We start from the raw sequence: 19,389 nt of genomic DNA, 5'->3' as shown, positions 1-19,389 counted from the left end.
CTCAACTCTAGCTTTGTTTTTCACCGACCGTTTTGAATAACCCATGAACCTATAATATACAAAGAGATGTACAATAAGCTCCATGTATATATAAGTTGAAGTATATTGAAAATCAAGTATATATATATATATATCACCTTTCAAATGGATACATCCATCTATAGTGAACTGGTCCACCAAGCCTAGCTTCACTTGAATGATGCACTGAGAGATGCTCCACTTGAATGTACCTTTGACATATCTTTTACTTTATTCCAAAATTGTTCTGATGTCAATTTAAGTGGGGGTCCTAGACTTTCTACATAGCCCTTCATAGATGCAGCTTTGTTCCTTCTAAATGCATGATCAATAGGTAATAACCTACGGTGCGAGTCAAACCACGATGCCTTCCCGCCAAATTTTAAAGTAAAGGCTTTTGTATCTTCCATACAAATAGGACAAGCTAATTTACCATGGGTGCCCCCATCCTGACAACATCCCATAAGCGGGGAAATCATTAATGGTCCACATCAAAGCAACTCTCATCATAAAATTTTCTCTCCGAGCAATATCATATGTCCAGACACCACTCCACAACCTCTTCAAATCGTCAATCAAAGGTTGTAAAAAAATATCAATACCAGTTGTAGGATTAGAAGGACCTGGTATCACAACAGCTAAGAACATATAAGGTTTAGACATACACATATCAAGAGGAAAATTGTAAGGAGTAACAATAACCGGCCAACAAGAATAAGGAGTAGACGATGCTTGTATGTAAGGCGTAAATCCATCTGAGGATAATCCAAATCTTACATTGCGTGGATCTGACGCAAAATCAGCATGCATTTCATCAAAGTGTTTCCATGTCTGACCATCAGACGGATGTCGCAAGTCACCTGAATTTCTTCTATTCTCATAATGCCACATCATCTTTCCTGCAGTTTGTATTGATGCAAACATTCTCTGCAATCTTGATACAATAGGTAGGTAAAACATTGCTTTCCTTGGAATTGATTTTCCCCTACTTACCCTAGAGTTATTCCTTTGGTGATACCTTGGTTGTTGACAAAACTTACATTCAACTAAGTTGGCATCATTTATACCAAATTCATTTTTATAATACAACATGCAACCTTTAACACAACAATCAATCCTCTTGACACCTAATCCTAACTTTGACAATGATCGTTTAGCATCGTAATAACTTTGCGGCAAACCATCTCTAACAGGAGTTGCGTCTAGCATCATTTTAGTCATCAAATCCAAAGCTAAATTAGGAACATGAAATTGAGACTTTAGACCTAATAGTCTAATACACATTGATAACTTTGAGTTGGAGATCCTTCAAACAACGGTTTATTTGTCTCTTTCAAAAAACCATAAAATCTCTGAGCTTCTTCATTCGGAAGCCCATCGGTATCGTCATATTGATCTTCATTGAATGACAAATTAACCCCAACAACATCTGAAATCATATCATTCATCACCTCAAAGTGTTGATAGTTATAATAATCTATACCTAACATGTTAGTACTACTTGAAGGACCTATGTTATTCTCCACACATGTACTAGTATTAGGCGCCGTCGGAGACTCTTCCCCATGATTAATCCAAATCCAGTAGTTAGGCATAAATCCATCTGCATATAAATGCACTCTTATTTCATCTTCACTTTTAAACCGTCTACATCGGCATAAACAACATGGACATCTCATTCCCCCTTCATCTTCGACAATTTTCTGCACTCTCGCAAAATTGAGAAAGTCTTCAACCTTGTTAGCAAAACGTTGTTTAAGACCCTTCCTTCCAGGAAAATTCCTATCGTACATCCAACTACGGTCTATATCCATATATATGTGTGTGTATATATATGTTTATTCTGAAAATTAAATAAATATATAAATTATGTGTGTGTGTGTGTGTGTGTGTGTGTGTATATATATCGATGTTTTATATATTAATTGCTTTATTTTTCAAAAGCAATATAAATTTTGATATACTTTATATGTCAATTAGGGGAGCATTTGCAAACATTATAATAAATTATTATCAAGACTATAATTATATAAACCGAAATAAAATTTTAAATGATGTTTAATGAAATTTTTCATAAAATTATTAACTCCTTATATATAAACAAAAATAGAGACTGTTAAAGTATATAAATTTTTTGTACTAACTCAAGTACAACTCTTTTTAATAACTAACAAAAAATATTAATATCATCAATTTTAATAATATTTTTTTAAAAAAATAGTTATATTAAAATCAATAAGTTTTACATGTGTTTCAAATTTTTATTTATCATATATTATGTAAACAACATAATTTCTATTTTTTTATAAATAAATCTATAATAACACATATTTTACTAATCTATATATTTTAAAAATAATATAAATATATTTATAATATCACATATATATTTTACTAATCTAAATTTAAAATGTATAAAATACTAACTTGATGTCGGGTAGTGTCTGACTTGAAGCTTTCACAGAGCTGAGAACTCTTTGAAGTAAACACAATATCACCACTGTCAAAAATAAAAATTCAATAATATTAATTACATAAATAACTTCAAATCAAAAATAAAAATATAAAACTAAATATATAATATAATATAAACTTACCAAAATTCAAGATAATAAAGAACAAGCTTGGAGGAATAATTTTTGTAGAGAGAAGGTGGAGAGAAAATTTAGAAAGAAGGTTTAGAGAGAAGGTAGAAGTGAAAAATGATAAGAGGAGTGGAGTGATATTTATAGAAAATGGTTGATCCTTTGTGGCGGCCAAAGCAGCAACAAAGTGCAACGGATCTATGGATTTTGTGGCGGCCAAAATGGTCAAGAAGGCATGCGTTTGTGGCGGCCTGGGCGGCCAAAAATGGCAACGGGACTTTGGGATTTTGTGGCGGCCTTTGCAGCCACAAAGGATAACGGCCCAATGCATTTGTGGCAACCTGGGCGGCAAGAAATGGCAACGGGACTTTGGGATTTTGTGGCGGCCTTTGCAGCCACAAAGGGTAACGGGGCAATGCGTTTGTGGCGGCCTGGGCGGCCACAAATGGCTTGCTTTTGTGGCGGCCTTTACCCTCACAAAGGGTTTATTTTGTGGTTGAAAAAGCCCTCACAAAAATCTTAAATATTTAACTTGATTTTGTAGCTGCTTAAGCCCTCACAAAATTACAACGTTGTGATTTTGTGAGGGCTTAGGCAGTCACAAAATCCAGCTAAATTTTTAAACTTTTGTGAGGGCTTTTTCAGCCACAAATAAAGACTAATTTGAATTTTTGTATTTGTGAGGGCTTTTTCGGTCACTAATTTGTGAGGGTTTTTTTCGGCCACAAAATATTTGTAAAAATGGCCACAAATGAGGGGATTTCTTGTAGTGTATCTTTCAATTTTATCCCTAGCATAATTAGCATCACAATACGCTACAAGATCAAAATGAGTTCCTTTGCTATACCAAAGGCCAAGATCAGTTATACCAACATGATAATGAAAAATCTTTTTTACAGTAGATAAATGAGATTCTTTAGGCAAAATTTGAAATCTAGTACATAATCCTACTGCAAAAACAATATCTGGCCTACTTGCAGTTACGTATAGTAATGAACCTGTCATTCCTCTGTATTCCTTTTCAGAAATGGATTTTCCTTGTTCAACTTTGTTCGAATTTGAGGGTGGATGCATGAGAGTTGTAAAATATTCCTACGTGAGATCCCAAATTTTTTGGAAAGTTTTAGTTGATTTAATAAAATTTGACAAATCATTTTTAAGATACTTAAGTTCTGTTTTGAGCACAACGTTCTCCTTTTGAGTTGTAGAATGTTCATGGCATTCAGATTCTTTAGGTGTTATAAAATGGGACTCCTGCAAACTTTGAATGATTTTTTTGAGTCGGAAAGGTCTTAAAGAACATTTTGCTAACAAGGTTGAAGAGTTTCTCAATTTTGCGAGAGTGCATAAAATTGTTGAAGACGAAAGGGGGATGAGATGTTCATGTCATTTATGTTGAGGTAGACGGTTTAAGAGTGAAGATGAAATAAGAGTGCATTAATATGAAGATGGATTTCGGCCTAACTACTGGATTTGGACTAATCATGGGGAAGGGTCTCCGACATCGCCTAGTACTAGTATACGTGTGGAGAATAATATCGTTCCTTCAAGTAGTACTAACAAGTTTGGTGTAGATTATAATAACTATCAACACTTTTGGGCGATGAATGATATGATTTTGGATGTTGTTAGGGTTAATTTGTTATTTAGTGAAGATCAATATGACGATACTGGTGGATTTCTGAATGAAGAAGCTCATAGATTTTATGGTCTTTTGACAGAGACAAATAAATCATTGTTTGAAAGATCTCTAAACTCAAAGTTTTCAATGTGTATTAGACTTTTAGGTCTAAAGTTTGAGTTTCATGTTCTTGATTTAACTTTAGATTTGATGACTAAAATGATGCTAGATGCCACACATATTAGAGATGGTTTGCCGCAAAGTTATTACGATGCTAAATGGTTAGTGTCAAAGTTAGGATTGGGTGTGAAGATGATTGATTTTTATGTTAAAGGCTGCATGTTGTATTATGACAACGAATTTGGTATAAATGATACCAACTTAGTTGAATGTATGTTTTTTCAACAACCAAGGTATCGCCAAAGGAATAACTCTAGGGTACGTAGGGGAAAATATATTCCAAGAAAAGCAATGTTTTATCTACCTATTGTATCAAGATTGAAGAAAATGCTTGCATCAATGCAGACTGCAAGAAAGATGACATGGCATTATGAGAATAGAAGAAATCAGAGTTGCGACATCCATTTGATGTTCAGGTATGGAAACACTTTGATTAAATGCATCATGATTTTGTGTCAGATCCACACAATGTAAGACTTGGATTATCCTCATATAGATTTATGCCTTATATACAAGCATCATATACTTCTTATTCTTGTTGGCCTGTTATTGTTACTCCTTACAATCTTCCTCCTGATATGTGTATGTATAAACATTATATGTTCTTGGCCGCCGTGATACCAGGTCCTTCTAATCCTACAACTGATAATGATATATTTTTACAACCTTTGATTGACGATTTGAATAGGTTGTTGAGTGGTGTCTTGACATTTAATATTGCTCGGAAACAAAATTTTATGATGAAAGCTTCTTTGATGTGGACCATTAATGATTTCCCCCTTAAGGGATATTGCCAGGATAGGGACCCATGCTAAATTGGCTTGTCCTATTGACATGGAAGACACAAAAGAATTTATTTTAAAATTCTGTGGGAAGGCATCGTGGTTTGACTTGCACCATAGGTTATCATCTGTTGATCATGCATTTAGATGGAAAAAAACTGCATTTATCAAGGGCTATGCAGAAAATCTAGCACCACCGCTTAAATTGACATTATAACAAGTTTGGAATAAAGTAAAATATATGCCAAAGGTACAAGTTGTTAATAGTATGACTTGTAAACCACAAGGTTACAAACAATTAGGGGTGGACAGATTTGCCACACCCGCCCATAACCGGCCGACCCATATGGCCCATAAGCAAACGGGTGGTTTGGATCGGGTTGCCGGATTTCACGGGTGAACTTCAATGGATATACACGGTCTACAATGGTCGGCTTCAGGTGAAGAAATTGGATCCATCGGCAACCGTAACCGACCGCCCAATATATATGAGATTGAGGCCCAATCTTCCTCTCCATATTTTGGCCCAGTCCATTTCAACTTTTCATATAAAATCACTACTTCCATCAAACCCTAGCCGCCCAGAAAACCCTTGCTCTTCATCTTTTCTCTCGTTTTCAACTATCATTTTCTTTTCCTTTGAGACCCCAGTAACACATCTTAGATGCTCTTGATCTCATCTCTCTAGTATCTCGACCTCTCTTTTATTCACTTCATTATATTATACTCTTTTCGATCTCACATCTTCAACCACAAATGGAAAAGGAGCAAAAGAGTGTTGGAGAAAGCTCACAACTGCACATAGAAAGGTACTCGTATAAAGTTTTATGATTTTATGTTATGATTTCCTTATTATTTTTTACAATTAGGGTTTATTTTTTATAACTAGCATTTTCATCTTGTTAAGCTTTCTATGATCAGGAGCATATTTTTTGTTTGTTGGCTCAGAGCAAGAAGCCTATAATGTAAGGTTAAAGTTCTGTGAGTATTTTGTTGATTGTATTATGCACGTTTTTTTTAAGTTTTTGGTCAAAGTGTTTCTTTTCAATAGCTTCTGCCTCTTTTTAGTTTCAGATTTTTCTAAATACTTAACTATTAATTTTTAACTATAACTTTTATTTTGTGTGAGGCTTTCTGTTGTAGTATCAATGGTTATGTGTATATGATATTGTGTGTTTGTATGGTATGCATATATCACAGTATCTCAGAAAATGCATACTGATGCCAAACAAGAAAGTTATCTTCTAAATAACTGTACGTTGACATTTTATTTTCTGTTTGAAAATGTAGGGTTTATAGATTGTTTTGTTGTATTAATATTTTGCAGCAAGTTACTCTAACTGGTGATATTTTTGTGCAGTTGAAAGAGCTAAGACAATGTCATATAGAGTTTAAAATAGAAAGTATATTGATTTTGCATGTGGGAGTTTGAAAGGTACTTTTGTGTTTTCTTACAACTCCTTATAGATTTCCTTACAAAAGATTTCATTGAAACATAGATGTTATGAATGTTCCTTCTCTTAACTTTCCATCATTTTATGCTAAGATTTCATTACATCACACACAAAGGAGAATACAAAATATATTGAGCAAGCTTTTGAAATATTTCAATTTCACTGTTATTTTTTTTCTTCTAATTTGCATTATGTGTGCAGAAACTGCTGAAATCACTAGGAAATCCTCATGGTGCAGCAATATTCCTTTGATTACTGTCATTTTAATAAGGTTGATTAAGATGTAATTTATGTAATTTATACTTGAGAATATTTGTATTGGTTTTGTGAATTTAATTTGTACTTGAGAATTTTAATTTGTATTGGTTGTGTGAATGTAATTTGTATTGATCATGTGAATGTGAATTTGTGATTTAATATTTGGCTTAGATTTTGTGGCCAATGTAAATGCAATGTCTTCAGAACAATAATACAATAAATCTTTGATTGGATTATATTTTGATTAATATTGTAATAAAAAATTGTGATATAAAAAAATTGAATTTATAAAACAAAAATTGAAGTTATAAAACAAATATGAGTCTGATTGGCAAGTTGGACCATTTATTTTAATGGGCCAGAGTTGTCTTAAATATAACAAACTATATTGGGTCAAATTATTTTACTTTTTTTTCAAATGAAAAAAAAGGCCCAACAAAGTCCAGAAGTCCAACCCGTTTTGACCCACCCGTTCACAACCGTCACCCAGTGGCCCGAACCCGACTGGCTCGAAATAAAAAACGGACGAGATTGGGCCCATTGATACCACCTGAGGGGGTTTTGGTTTTTTGACCCGAATCCGACCGTATCCGACCCATGTCCACCCCTACAGACAATGGCATAATTGGATAAAAAGATGTACTTTTTTGGAATTTAGTGTTTTGGAAAGATAATCTTTTGAAACATAATCTCGATGTTATGCATATTGAGAAAAATTTATTTGACAACATATTTAATATTGTGATGAATGTGAAAGGAAAAACAAAAGTTAATGACAAAGCTAGAAAAGACATAGGTATTTACTTTAGACGACCAAATTTGTTGTTGGTGGAGCACAACGACAAGACTCTAAAACCTCATGTGAATTACACTTTATATGCTGAAGAAGTCAAATTTGTTTATCGTTGGATCAAATCAGCAACAAAACATTATCATCAGTGAACGGAAGAAATGATACTAATAGTGTTATACAAACCCACATACTTTATCAATTTTTTTCCTGTTTGGTCATCATGTGGGTAGGGATTTGCCAATTTTTTGGCCAAGTGACAAAGTATTTAATGCCCCACATTCACGTTTTGATTAATTGCAATGAAGTTAAACCATACATTGAGTACACTTTAAATCCCTCTTGATCTTTAATTAATATATTTATATTGATATTGACCATACGTAGTATTTTAATTTTAATAAACAACATATATAGATGGTCATCGATCAAGACATTTTTAACTACAAGACAATCTTCTGTTGATATACATTCAAATTTCCCATCAAGATTTCAACAACAAATACATCTCGAAGAACTAACTTCTATCAACATCCACTTGAGACACTTATCTATGCGACCAAGTATAAGTTTCAAAGAATGGCATAGCTATTATGTCAATGGAAATAAATTTCTCATTGAATCTTGGACAAAAGAAAAAGAAACAATTAATAGTGGAGTTTGTATGAAAAGTGTGTCTAATGGTGGTGTAACAGAAGACTTCTATGATATAGTTGAACATATTTACGAAATTGACTATACTTTCTTAAATTATGTGAAAACAGTGGTGTTGTTTTACTATAAGTGGTTTGATCCATCTAGTAGAGGAGATCAATTTGATATCCAACACTATAGACATTCGTTCGAGCAAAAGATATCCATTGTTTGATCCATTTGTAATGGCTCGTAATGTAAGCCAAGTGTGTTATGTTCCTTATCCATCAACAATAAGAATCAAAACAAGGTTGGTATGTTGTTTTACTGTAAGTGGTTTGATCCATCTAGCAAAGGAACTAAGATCAATTTGATATCAAACATTATAGACATTCGCTTAAGAAAAAGATATCCACTGTTTGATCCATTTGTCATGGCTCATAATGTAAGACAAGTGTGTTATGTTCCTTATCCATCAACGATCAGAAACAAACAAGGTTGGTGTGCGACAATCAAAACAAGACCAATGAGAGAATCGAAGAAGATGAAGCAGATCAGGATGAAGAAGTTGCATATCAAATGGATGAAATGTCAAATTTGGATCATATGATTAGAGATGTGAATATTAGTCGACTTTTTCATGAGTTAGACATTAGAGAAGAAGTTGATGAACAATAAATAACGAATTAGAGAATGATGAAGACAGCGATTTGATATGATCTGCAATTTGATTTATTATATATGTGTGTGTGTGTGAAATATGATTTGCAATTTGATATATATTTATATATTTCTTTATTAATTTATGTAAATTGTAATATATATATATATATAAACATGACCTCAATGTCGCGAGTATGAGCATTGGTAACGGTTGGAATATGAGGAATATTCAAAACAACATGCGGTAAGACAAATGTTGTTAAATCATGCCGTTACGAAGAACATGCCTATGTCGACAACTAGTATTAGTGGCAGAACTATTCTCCTATATCCTAAGGTCCCTATAGAGCCTTATACCATAGACGAAATAATGGAACTCAAATGTGTTGATTGCTATAACCGCATAATCATTATTCTAGAAGAAGATGAGTATGTAAACTATTTTGAATTACGTCTGTTAATTATTTCATTTTTGTTAATTATTGCATTTTATGTTATTTTCTTAATTAATTTTTATATTTAATTTGAATGGAAATTTTGAAGATATCTTCCTTTTAAATCATTTGCAAAGGCAATTGCTGAAGTCATATAAGAGAAATATAAAAAATCATGGTTGTCTTGAGGAGAGATAAAAGAGGATAAGACACTACAATTTAGTGAAGTTGATCAATTATTTTGTTTCAAAATAAGTGATTAAATGAATTTTCTTAATTACTAATTATAAATTTGCATGCTTAATTGAATTATATTTTTAATATTTTTTAACTTAAACAAACAACAAACAAAATGTACTTGGAAAATAGAGCATAATACTGCAACTTTGCCATATTTTGACCATCGTTTCTCCAAGTGTCTATGATCTATGTTGGCATACGCACATAATAAGGGCGAGAAAAAATGGCCACGTTGGATTGGTGAAAATGTTTGGAGTGTTTTGTGGAGGAAATAGAACACATATGCTTACAACTAGAAAAATGAAAAAGCAAAGATTAATAGAGCATCTAAGAGGAAAGAAAAGATGATAGACGGAACAATTGATAAACTAAATGAAGAATGAAAACAAAAGTTTCAAGAGCAACAACAACAGTTTCAGTAGCAATAGTTTCAACAACAATTTTCATTTCCTCGTGAGTTTCATCAGCAGTTCCCGCCTCACCAACAACAACAATATTCAAGGCCTTAATAGTTGCAGCAACAACCACATTTCCAGCAGCAACAACAATACTCTCAATACTCCCAACAACAGCAACAACATGAGCCTCCAAACTCTGCCTTCTAGCAACAACAATATTTTAATAATTATCAATATTTTCCGTTATTTTCACAGCAACTTCCTCAACTCAGGCAGATCAAACTCCATACCGACAAACTATGCCAACAACTAGCTTGATCATACCAGATTTAAATCAACCCCAACCAGTTATGGCTCCGTCGACTTGTGGAGGTGAACTTGAAGATGAAATGCAATTTCAAACCATATTGTCTCCAACACTAATTAATAATACTTTTGAGGGACATTTGTCGTTGAGTAATTTTTCATCAAAAAATAATGGAGGGAGTGAAGCTAATGATTAGAGGAATTATTTTGATGATTGATGTATTCGAATAATATTTGCTATTTTATTTTTGGTTTGTATGAATATATTATACATTATTATTTAATTATGATGTGTTTTATTTTTGGTTTGTATGACATAATTTATTAATTTTGAAATATTTTATTTTGTTTGGTAGTTATAATTTAAATAATATTAAAACTATATTTTTATTTTTATATATAATATTTTATTTTAAATGTATATTTTCAATTTTTAAATTATATTAATATTAATTTTTTATAAATAATATTATTTTTTAATATTAATTTCGAATTTTATAAAATTATGTTTTTAATAAAGTCACCCATTTGTTGCGTCCAAACGGCAAAAAATAGGACAGTTTGTGGCAGCATAAGGCTTCAGTAATTATTATTATTTTTTATCCGTTTCATCATTTGGGATGGCCTAAACTTTCACAAAAGAGAGAATTTATGGCGGTCATGATCAATTATAAATTTGTGGCTGAATTTTCCGTCACTATTTTGTTAGGGATTAAGCCCCCACAAATAGTAACCAAAAAACCAACTTTTATGGCCATTTTGGCTGCCACAAAACTTTGTGACCGAGTTATTTGTAGCTTCTTTAGGCCGCCACAAATGTGTTTGTTGTGGGTTTTTTCCTCCTTTTGTAAGGGCTTTTGGCTGCCACAAAATACAGTTTTTCTTGTAGTGGAACTATGATTTTGATACCACTTGTTGGGGAGTTTGCGGGAGCGCGTTAACATTGATGGGCTAAACGTCCAAGATTCCTAAGAAACCTTGGCACCAAAACCTTAAGGCAACATATATATGTGTCACCTCTCCTTTGTATCCAACATTTCCTCTATTGCAAGTCGATGTGAGACTAACCACTCACACTAAAGTTCCAACTTAGAGATCTTATTTTTTTCTCTATTATGACTAACTCTGGTGTTGAAGTTATAGGTGGAAATGTTAATAGCTCTCCTTTACTTGATCGGGAGAGATTTGAATACTAGAAGGATTGGTTGAGAAGTTTCTACATCTCACACGATCTTGAAGGACATACTTGAAGATGGCTACAATGCTTCCAAAGATGTTGCTAGTGTTGAAATATCAAGAAAAGAACTCAACATTGATCAAAAGGCTTTACCATATATTGAGAAATAATGGTGTGATGCCATGAACATTAAAAAATATGGAGTATTTCTTGAATTATTCTTCTTGAACTCAAAAAACTTTATGTTTGTTGACCTTAAACCCCTTCAATTTTTTTTCCATTTATATCAGTCAATATTGCATTCTACCACATTGTGGAAGTCATGAGTATGTTTCTAACAATGATGCAATGATCAATTATCATTTTCTTCTCGGAAAGAAACCAAAATTTTCCCTATGTCTATCATTCAAAACATTATTGCACTCTCCAGGAGTGACTACTAAAAGTTCACTGTTCCATATGGAATGGTGCTAACAATTAAAGATTTTCAGGCATTCAAAGTGCCCTCAGATGATGAAGAGTCTATTTTCAAAATTTCCATGTTAACTCTAAAAAATATTGGCCATATGAAAAAAAAAGTCAGTCATATCTCATCCTATTAATAAATCACCTTTTCCCCTCTAGATGATAATCCTCAACCTGATCTTGGAGTAGCCAAGAGAAATAGGTCTGAAAGAAGAGTTGTTTTGAACAAAAAAAAGTTCAAAACTTTACTCTCGAGTTAATTCCAGAGCGTTCTTTACAACAAGATAAATTTTTTGACACCCTTGATCAAGGGCTTGTTGCTAATTTGATTTAAATGATGAGGTTGATCAAGAACTTCAACACGAGTCTGTTCCTTTTGGCACTCCTACTCCAAGCTCATTGATGGCTTGTCCAACAAAAAAATTCACCCTATGTCAGTCATCAAAACAATATGGGTCAGAGAGCATATCTTAAATGTCTCCTATCTTTATGTCTCTCATACATCCCTCAATTCTCTAAAAATTAAACTCAATCTATGTCACTTCCCACCATTGGTACCACTATTGGAGCCTTGGAATCATTTTTCCCATCCACCGTTCCTCCGCCTTTTGTACCACACCATTTTGGTAAGGACAAGTTCGAAGATGTTAGGCCTCAAAAAAGGTATAAGATTGTGAAAAACATGACTAAGATTAGAAAGGACATGTCTTAAGATTTTTAAATTTGTGCAAATCATTCAAAACCATCCGACTTACAACACTATGGAAAACACCATTATGAGGAACTAGATCATCCATGAGACGTGTCCTAAGTTTGGCCTCAATTCACCAGATCCAAATCCTCCTCCCATCTTTTCTGATCTAATTAAGCCTTCTACATCCTCTTCTTCTGATTACTCATCCCCATCATTGATCTATAAAGTTCTTTGTTGCTTAATCTTTTGGTGCTCCCTCCATTTTTTGATATTACAAATGGGGAGAATAAATTAAATTTAAATTGAGAAGTATTTTGGAAACAATCATTTTATGTGCTTCTCTTTTTAGGAATTTTAAAATTCATTCTTCAATGTTTTTCTTTTTGAATCATATGTATGCAATGTTGAATCATTCTAGTTGTAACATATTTTGGACTAATTAATGATATACGATATTTTGGTTTAACATTATTTTTGCATTTATGTTTGCATTATTAAAATGTGATACTAGATGCTGCACTAAGGGGGAGTTTTTAAAAGAAAAAAGAAACTTTGATTATTACCATGTTTATGCAATCAAAATATAATTAATATGATTGTCATCATAAAAAAAAATGAGATATTATTGAGGCAAAATTGCTAATTAATATTTTGAAGACAAGCAACCATTTAATTATATTAGGTTATTATGATTATGATTTTAATTATCTATTAACTTATATTTTTTAGTGTATTTATTAAGACATAAAATCAAGTAAATTAGATCATGATATATTGAAATATGCATATTGATGTAAAACCAGATGGTCATTTTCAATTAATCAAAGAATGATTTAATCATCAATTCTAGACTTATCTCATGCGCACAACTAGGGATAGGAATAGGCTAGGCCGTCCGTTAGGGGCTTATGGTTTGGCCTACTTATGGCCTGACCTGGCCTGTTTAATAAAAAGGCTAGACTCAGGCTGTTTTTAAAACCTATTTATTTAAATAGGTCAGACTCTCATGCTTATAAAAAAGCCTATTAAGCCTGACAGGCCGGCTTATATATATTTTATTTTCAATTAATCAAAGAATGATTTAATCATCAATTCTAGACTTATCTCATGCGCACAACTAGGGATAGGAATAGGCTAGGCCGTCCGTTAGGGGCTTATGGTTTGGCCTACTTATGGCCTGACCTGGCCTGTTTAATAAAAAGGCTAGACTCAGGCTGTTTTTAAAACCTATTTATTTAAATAGGTCAGACTCTCATGCTTATAAAAAAGCCTATTAAGCCTGACAGGCCGGCTTATATATATTTTATTATTTATTAATATTATTTATTAATATTATTTATTATTATTATATTAATAATATTATTTTATATTTTAAATTCTATCAATTAGACAATCACTCAGTGAACATTCCATGTTCAATAGTTGTTCCATATTTGTTTAAGAGGTAATAATGAGTGTGTTTGTTTGAGAAAAAAATCTATTATTTGACACACAAAAAATATTTTTTAGGGTTTAAAGGATGTTTGTTCCATATTCGGTAGCGATTCTATATTTGATAGTCATTCCATATTCGGTAGCCGTTCCATTAGTCAATCACTCAGTAGTCGTTCCATATTTGTTTAAGAGGTAATAACGAGTGTGTTTGTTTGAGAAAAAAATCTATTATTTGACACAAAAAAAATATTTTTTAGGGTTTAAAGGATGTTTGTTTCATATTTTTTAAAAATTATTTTAAATAGGCTTCCAGGTCAGGCCAGACTTTTAAAAAGGCCAGACCCGACCGAAAAAAAAGCCTATGATAGGCCGTAGGCCAGACTTAGGCCTAGAAAATAAATCTTAGGTCAGGCTTAGGCCTTTCAAAGCCTGGCCTGGCTTGGCCTATTCCCACCCCTACACACAACGACACGATAATATACTTTATGAAGTATAAGTGCTTTGGAAGATTCCTCAAAGGAATGTCAATCAAGAGATTGATTAAAGATTGTTCAAAGAACTTTGTGGTTGCCCTATTAAAATACAAGAGACAAAATGAATCAGTTATGAAAGACTAATTGAATATCTAAGAATGAAAATTCGCACATGAGCTTCCCAAAAATTTACAAGCATTTAAAGGACAAATAGTGAAGGTCCACTTACAAAAACACACATGTAGAATGTTCTGCAAATTGGTCTTCAGGTTGATGACATGGAAGCAAGTACATAAAAGACTCAAATACATTCCATTGGTACTATTGATGAGACAATTGCACATGGTTATGACTCACTTCTATTCCAATAGTCATAATATCTCATCCTTTTTGCCCAAGTTTTCTTTAAGACTCCAGATAGAACATTTTGGTTTAAACAAAAACATTCTTAACAGTTCTGGAAATAAGAAAATTGTTTCAAAGAAAACAATTGACACATTTAGAAAGATTAACCAATGGTTATATTCAATCTAAACTAAATATTCAAAACCTCTTTTCATTTATAAATTGAAGATCAATTGAAAGATGAAGACTATGGTTCAATTGACAATCTATCTACACTTAACTACAACATTTTTTTATCTAAGACAAATCATCGAAAGTTTGTTTAAAATAAAAAGTGTTGTCATTTCTTTGGACAACGGTTTTTACTAACTATAGACAATACTAACCAAAAATCGTTGTCATTGATATATTGATATTGTAGACAACGGTTTTAAAATTACTCTAGGACAAATTTTTTTAACCATTGTTGTATATAATAACTAAAATTATTGTATATTATTATTAAAGAGTAACTAATTTGTAGCTAATCTCTAGCAAATAATGATAGTTACATATTTGCTACAAAACATTCATAATAATACATTCAAACTTGGTTATACAAGATGATATACAATACATTCATAATCTGAATATATTTAAATTAGTTTCAATTCAAATTGATAAAGATAGAGATATTCCATACAAGATGACATAAATAATGCGGATTAGAGTAAAAGGAGCTCTTAAAAACGACTTCAACTAGTATTCTATGTGATAAAAGTTATGTAACATTAAATATAATTATAATTATTTCTCTAATTAAGAATAAAATAGGTATCAATAAAATAGCTGATTGAAATCCGATCTTGAAAACCAGGACTTGTATTCTCTTCGGTACTTATTGAAGCAGATATCACATTCTTCCTAGATTTAACATTCTTTTTGTTCTTTGGACCTTTAAAAACAAATGACAAGAATAATCTCACAAAATCACAATAACATTAATGATTAAAAGATATAACAGACATCAATTCTAGTCAACTCCATTGATTATGAACACAACATAGATGATCATAATCCAATAAGTCAAGTTTGGTTTAATTGATTAAAAGATACATCAGTCATCAGAGAAACGATTAACTAGAAATAGATGATTAGATTGAAAATATTAAATAGAAATAAATTGATTATCATTATGTTAATTAGCATCTCTCTCTTTTCTAGATGTTATCTACAACATGTGAACATAGTTGCAACTAATCTAATTGTGTACTCTAGCTCTTGTTTAAATGTTAGACATATGAGCTTCAACGTAGAAAAGAATGAAGAGGAAATAGAAATATCAAAGAAAAGAATGAAGAGGAAATAAAAATATCAAGATAGATTAAGTACTTAGAGAGGCTGAAAAATTCAGCTAGACCAAGTCTCTTTGTCAAAGCCACTTACAATAAGACTTAGAGAGGAACAATTTTTCATCATTATTGGTTGTAAAGTTCAGAAGGATTGATCCATCACATTCCTAAAAACACATGCACGGTGTTAGCTCCTCAATTTTAATACAATACTCGCTAACCAAAATTTAAGGAAATCACAAACTCAACCATATAAACTTTAATTGCATAGTATAACAAAACAATCATGGGAGTCCATTCTAACAAGTAGATAAATGTTATTTGTTGTTATACTTATTGCACCTTCAAGTGTGACGTCATTTGCCAAAACATGGTATACAACAATGATGTTATACTTATCACAACAATATTTGGGGTGCATGACTAATTTTTTATAGTTACTTTAGTCAATATGCTCCTAAGTTAAAATCACTTTCATGTGTGATGCTTTTGCATGCCTTCTTGCTAAAAAAATAATAACAATATCTTCACCAATAGCTAAAACACTGAATAAGTTTTTAATCTTGACAACAGAATTATAATTTTTTTTTCTTCTTATTTCATTTATTTTTATATTCAAATTAGAATAAAATAATTATGAAAACTGAAATATGTTATGAAAAACTTTAATTTTTCGAGTTTTTAAAATATATATTTGAAAATAAATTTACTCTTTTATAAAAACAATGTTTGAAAAATAGAATTACCAAACAAGATTGTTTGTTTTTTTCCGGCATAATTGTTCCAGCGGTCTCTTAACTTAATTTCAGGTAATACTTTATTTTTTTTTTTCTTCTCAATTTAATCTTTTATTTAATTTGAAATAACAATTTGATTTTTTATATTTTAGAATATCAATAGCGTTATCCTTTCTTCACAAAAACTTAGAAAAGTCATTAAAATCTTCAAACAAAACCTATAAAATTCAATGCAAATTTCAAGAAATTCATATATTCATCAAATTCATAACTCAATATTCAAATAAACTCATATTTCCATCTCCAACAACATTAAATTCATTAAATAAATAATGAAAATATAAGCTTATTTGAGTTATGAATTTGATGGGTTTTGATTGAAAATGTTGATCAGTTTTTTGAATTTTGTAAAAAAAATGATAACATTGTTGATATTTTAAAACATAAATAATTAAATTGTTAATTAAAATTAAATAAAAGACTAAATAAAAACGAAAAAGATAAATGATTGAAATGTTACATGAAATTAAATTAAGGAAAAGCGACAACAATTATGTCTTTTTTTTATAATTTTTTTTTTAAAATTAAAAACATAAATTCATTCAAATAAGTCCTGAAGCCTAGGGGCTTTTCCCATTACCCTTAAAAAAAAGTTATTCAAAAGACTATTCACACATCATGTTAGTAATCTCATTTGAAAAAAATCATAGATGGAATAAAATAGATTACAATATATAATAATATAGTGATTCACAATTTGCTAAGACTGTTAAGAACGAAAAATAGAAATTATTGTGGAAATATTGTTGTTCGTGAATTCAGCCAGCAGTGGTCTGAGTTGCATATCTAAGAATCCAGCAGTGGGTGGATGGGTTGAGTTGCATCTCTGGATGGTGATTTTTTTGTACCAATCTTTTCCCAATTATATAATTTATATCTATTCCATTTCATAATAATGTATTGATATCTCAAGTACAGTGTAATCATGATGCCACTCACGACAATCACAATTGAAAACGAAAAGATCTCAACAATTATGTTATTGAATTGTGTAGGGGATATTCTACCCAGAGAAATTATATAACTGAGGACAAACCAACCCACTGGACAGAACACTAGAGCACCAACTCTCCCACCAGGGGTCAAAATCAATATTCCTATAGTTGATACCAAAAAGGAAAGCGTATTCATCAACGAAAACACTAAGAAATCATGGCTTGACAAAACAGATTTCCCAACATTTCCTGGGTTAGAAATAGTAGAATTGGAGGAAGTGATGTTCACATTATTGTCACCAGCATTAGCCTGATAAATTCCACCAGGGGGACTAATTGCTGATTGATAAGTGGCAGTCGCAACAAGTGTCGCAACTATCAACCAAGTTTCGCGTTGCTTATATGATATATCTCTTCTAAGGCGAAGTATATAAATTAACATTTTATCCAATATATTCGTCGTTGATATTAGTTCATCTGTAAGTCTGAGAGCTCCAGCACTTAACAATATACTCTTAATCTCAGCATTGGTTGCCATGTCTAATGTTGTTTTGTTCTCAAAGTTCTTTGCCTTCAAATTTATTCCAGTATTTACCAACAATCGAACTGTCTGTGCTACCAAATAAAATCATTTACAAATAGTTGTTAATTTGAGGGGAGAACAAAAGAAATATACATAGGAAATATGTGATTTCAATAATTTCAGAAAGGTTACCTGTGGATCACTAATTTGAGCTGAAATGTGCAAAATAGTGTTTCCATCCACATCCATTTGGTTTAGTATTTTATTTTCCAACTCTGTAGCACCTCTCTCCTTATTTGTTCTGAGCCAGCCAACAAGTAATTGAAGGGCCTCAAACTGTTTATTCTGAATAGCAATATGTAGTGCAGTCTCATCCCTCACAGTCAAGTATTCAATTGATTCTAGACAAACAGAGAGAAAGTTAGCTAAATAATCAATATCACCAATTTGACTTGCAAAATGAAGTGGAGTTAAGCCTTCTCTTCCTTGAACTCTAACAAGCTCCCTGTTCATGTTAATGAAACAAGCCACCATCCTCTTTTTGTAGTTTTGCATTGCAAGGTGGATAGGGCTAAATCCTTGTTGATTTAGCTTACAACCAAATGAAGGTTTCAACCTCATAATTTCAGCGGCGAACTCGATATGACCCATAGATGCAGCGATATGTAAAGGAGTTTCGACAAATATTATAGAATCGATACGCTCCAAAATGAATGGATCATCCTGAATTACTTTGTAGAGCCGATCTATGCTACCTAGTTCAGCTGCATCATTCAGTTGTTGGTCAACATTATTTGATTTCATGTTTGTGAACCTGTAATTATTTTTTATAACTTGTGCAAAATAGGTTATG

At 31.9% G+C, this 19,389-nt stretch overlaps 2 protein-coding genes across 2 annotated transcripts; one reads left to right on the top strand and one right to left on the bottom strand.

Moving 5' to 3' along the window:
• Positions 1-2,868: 2,868 nt before the first annotated feature.
• On the top strand, positions 2,869-5,403 carry LOC140918717 (uncharacterized). The gene is made up of 3 exons (XM_073363513.1): positions 2,869-3,022; positions 4,052-4,820; positions 5,202-5,403. The coding sequence occupies exons 1-3, from the start codon at positions 2,869-2,871 to the stop codon at positions 5,401-5,403; spliced, it is 1,125 nt and encodes a 374-aa protein (XP_073219614.1).
• A 12,286-nt stretch (positions 5,404-17,689) lies between these two features.
• Positions 17,690-19,389, bottom strand: LOC101494153 (ankyrin repeat-containing protein BDA1-like). The gene is made up of 2 exons (XM_004516269.4): positions 18,729-19,389; positions 17,690-18,623 (listed from the first exon to the last, which is right to left on the bottom strand). Exons 1-2 carry the CDS (start codon positions 19,338-19,340, stop codon positions 17,865-17,867), a joined length of 1,371 nt encoding a protein of 456 aa, XP_004516326.1. The 5' UTR covers positions 19,341-19,389; the 3' UTR covers positions 17,690-17,864.

The sequence above is a fragment of the Cicer arietinum genome, chromosome 7 (genome assembly GCF_000331145.2).
Source record: "Cicer arietinum cultivar CDC Frontier isolate Library 1 chromosome 7, Cicar.CDCFrontier_v2.0, whole genome shotgun sequence".
Lineage (NCBI taxonomy): Eukaryota > Viridiplantae > Streptophyta > Magnoliopsida > Fabales > Fabaceae > Cicer > Cicer arietinum.
Note: the sequence above shows the minus strand (reverse complement) of the source record. Positions and strands in the feature narration are given on the sequence as shown.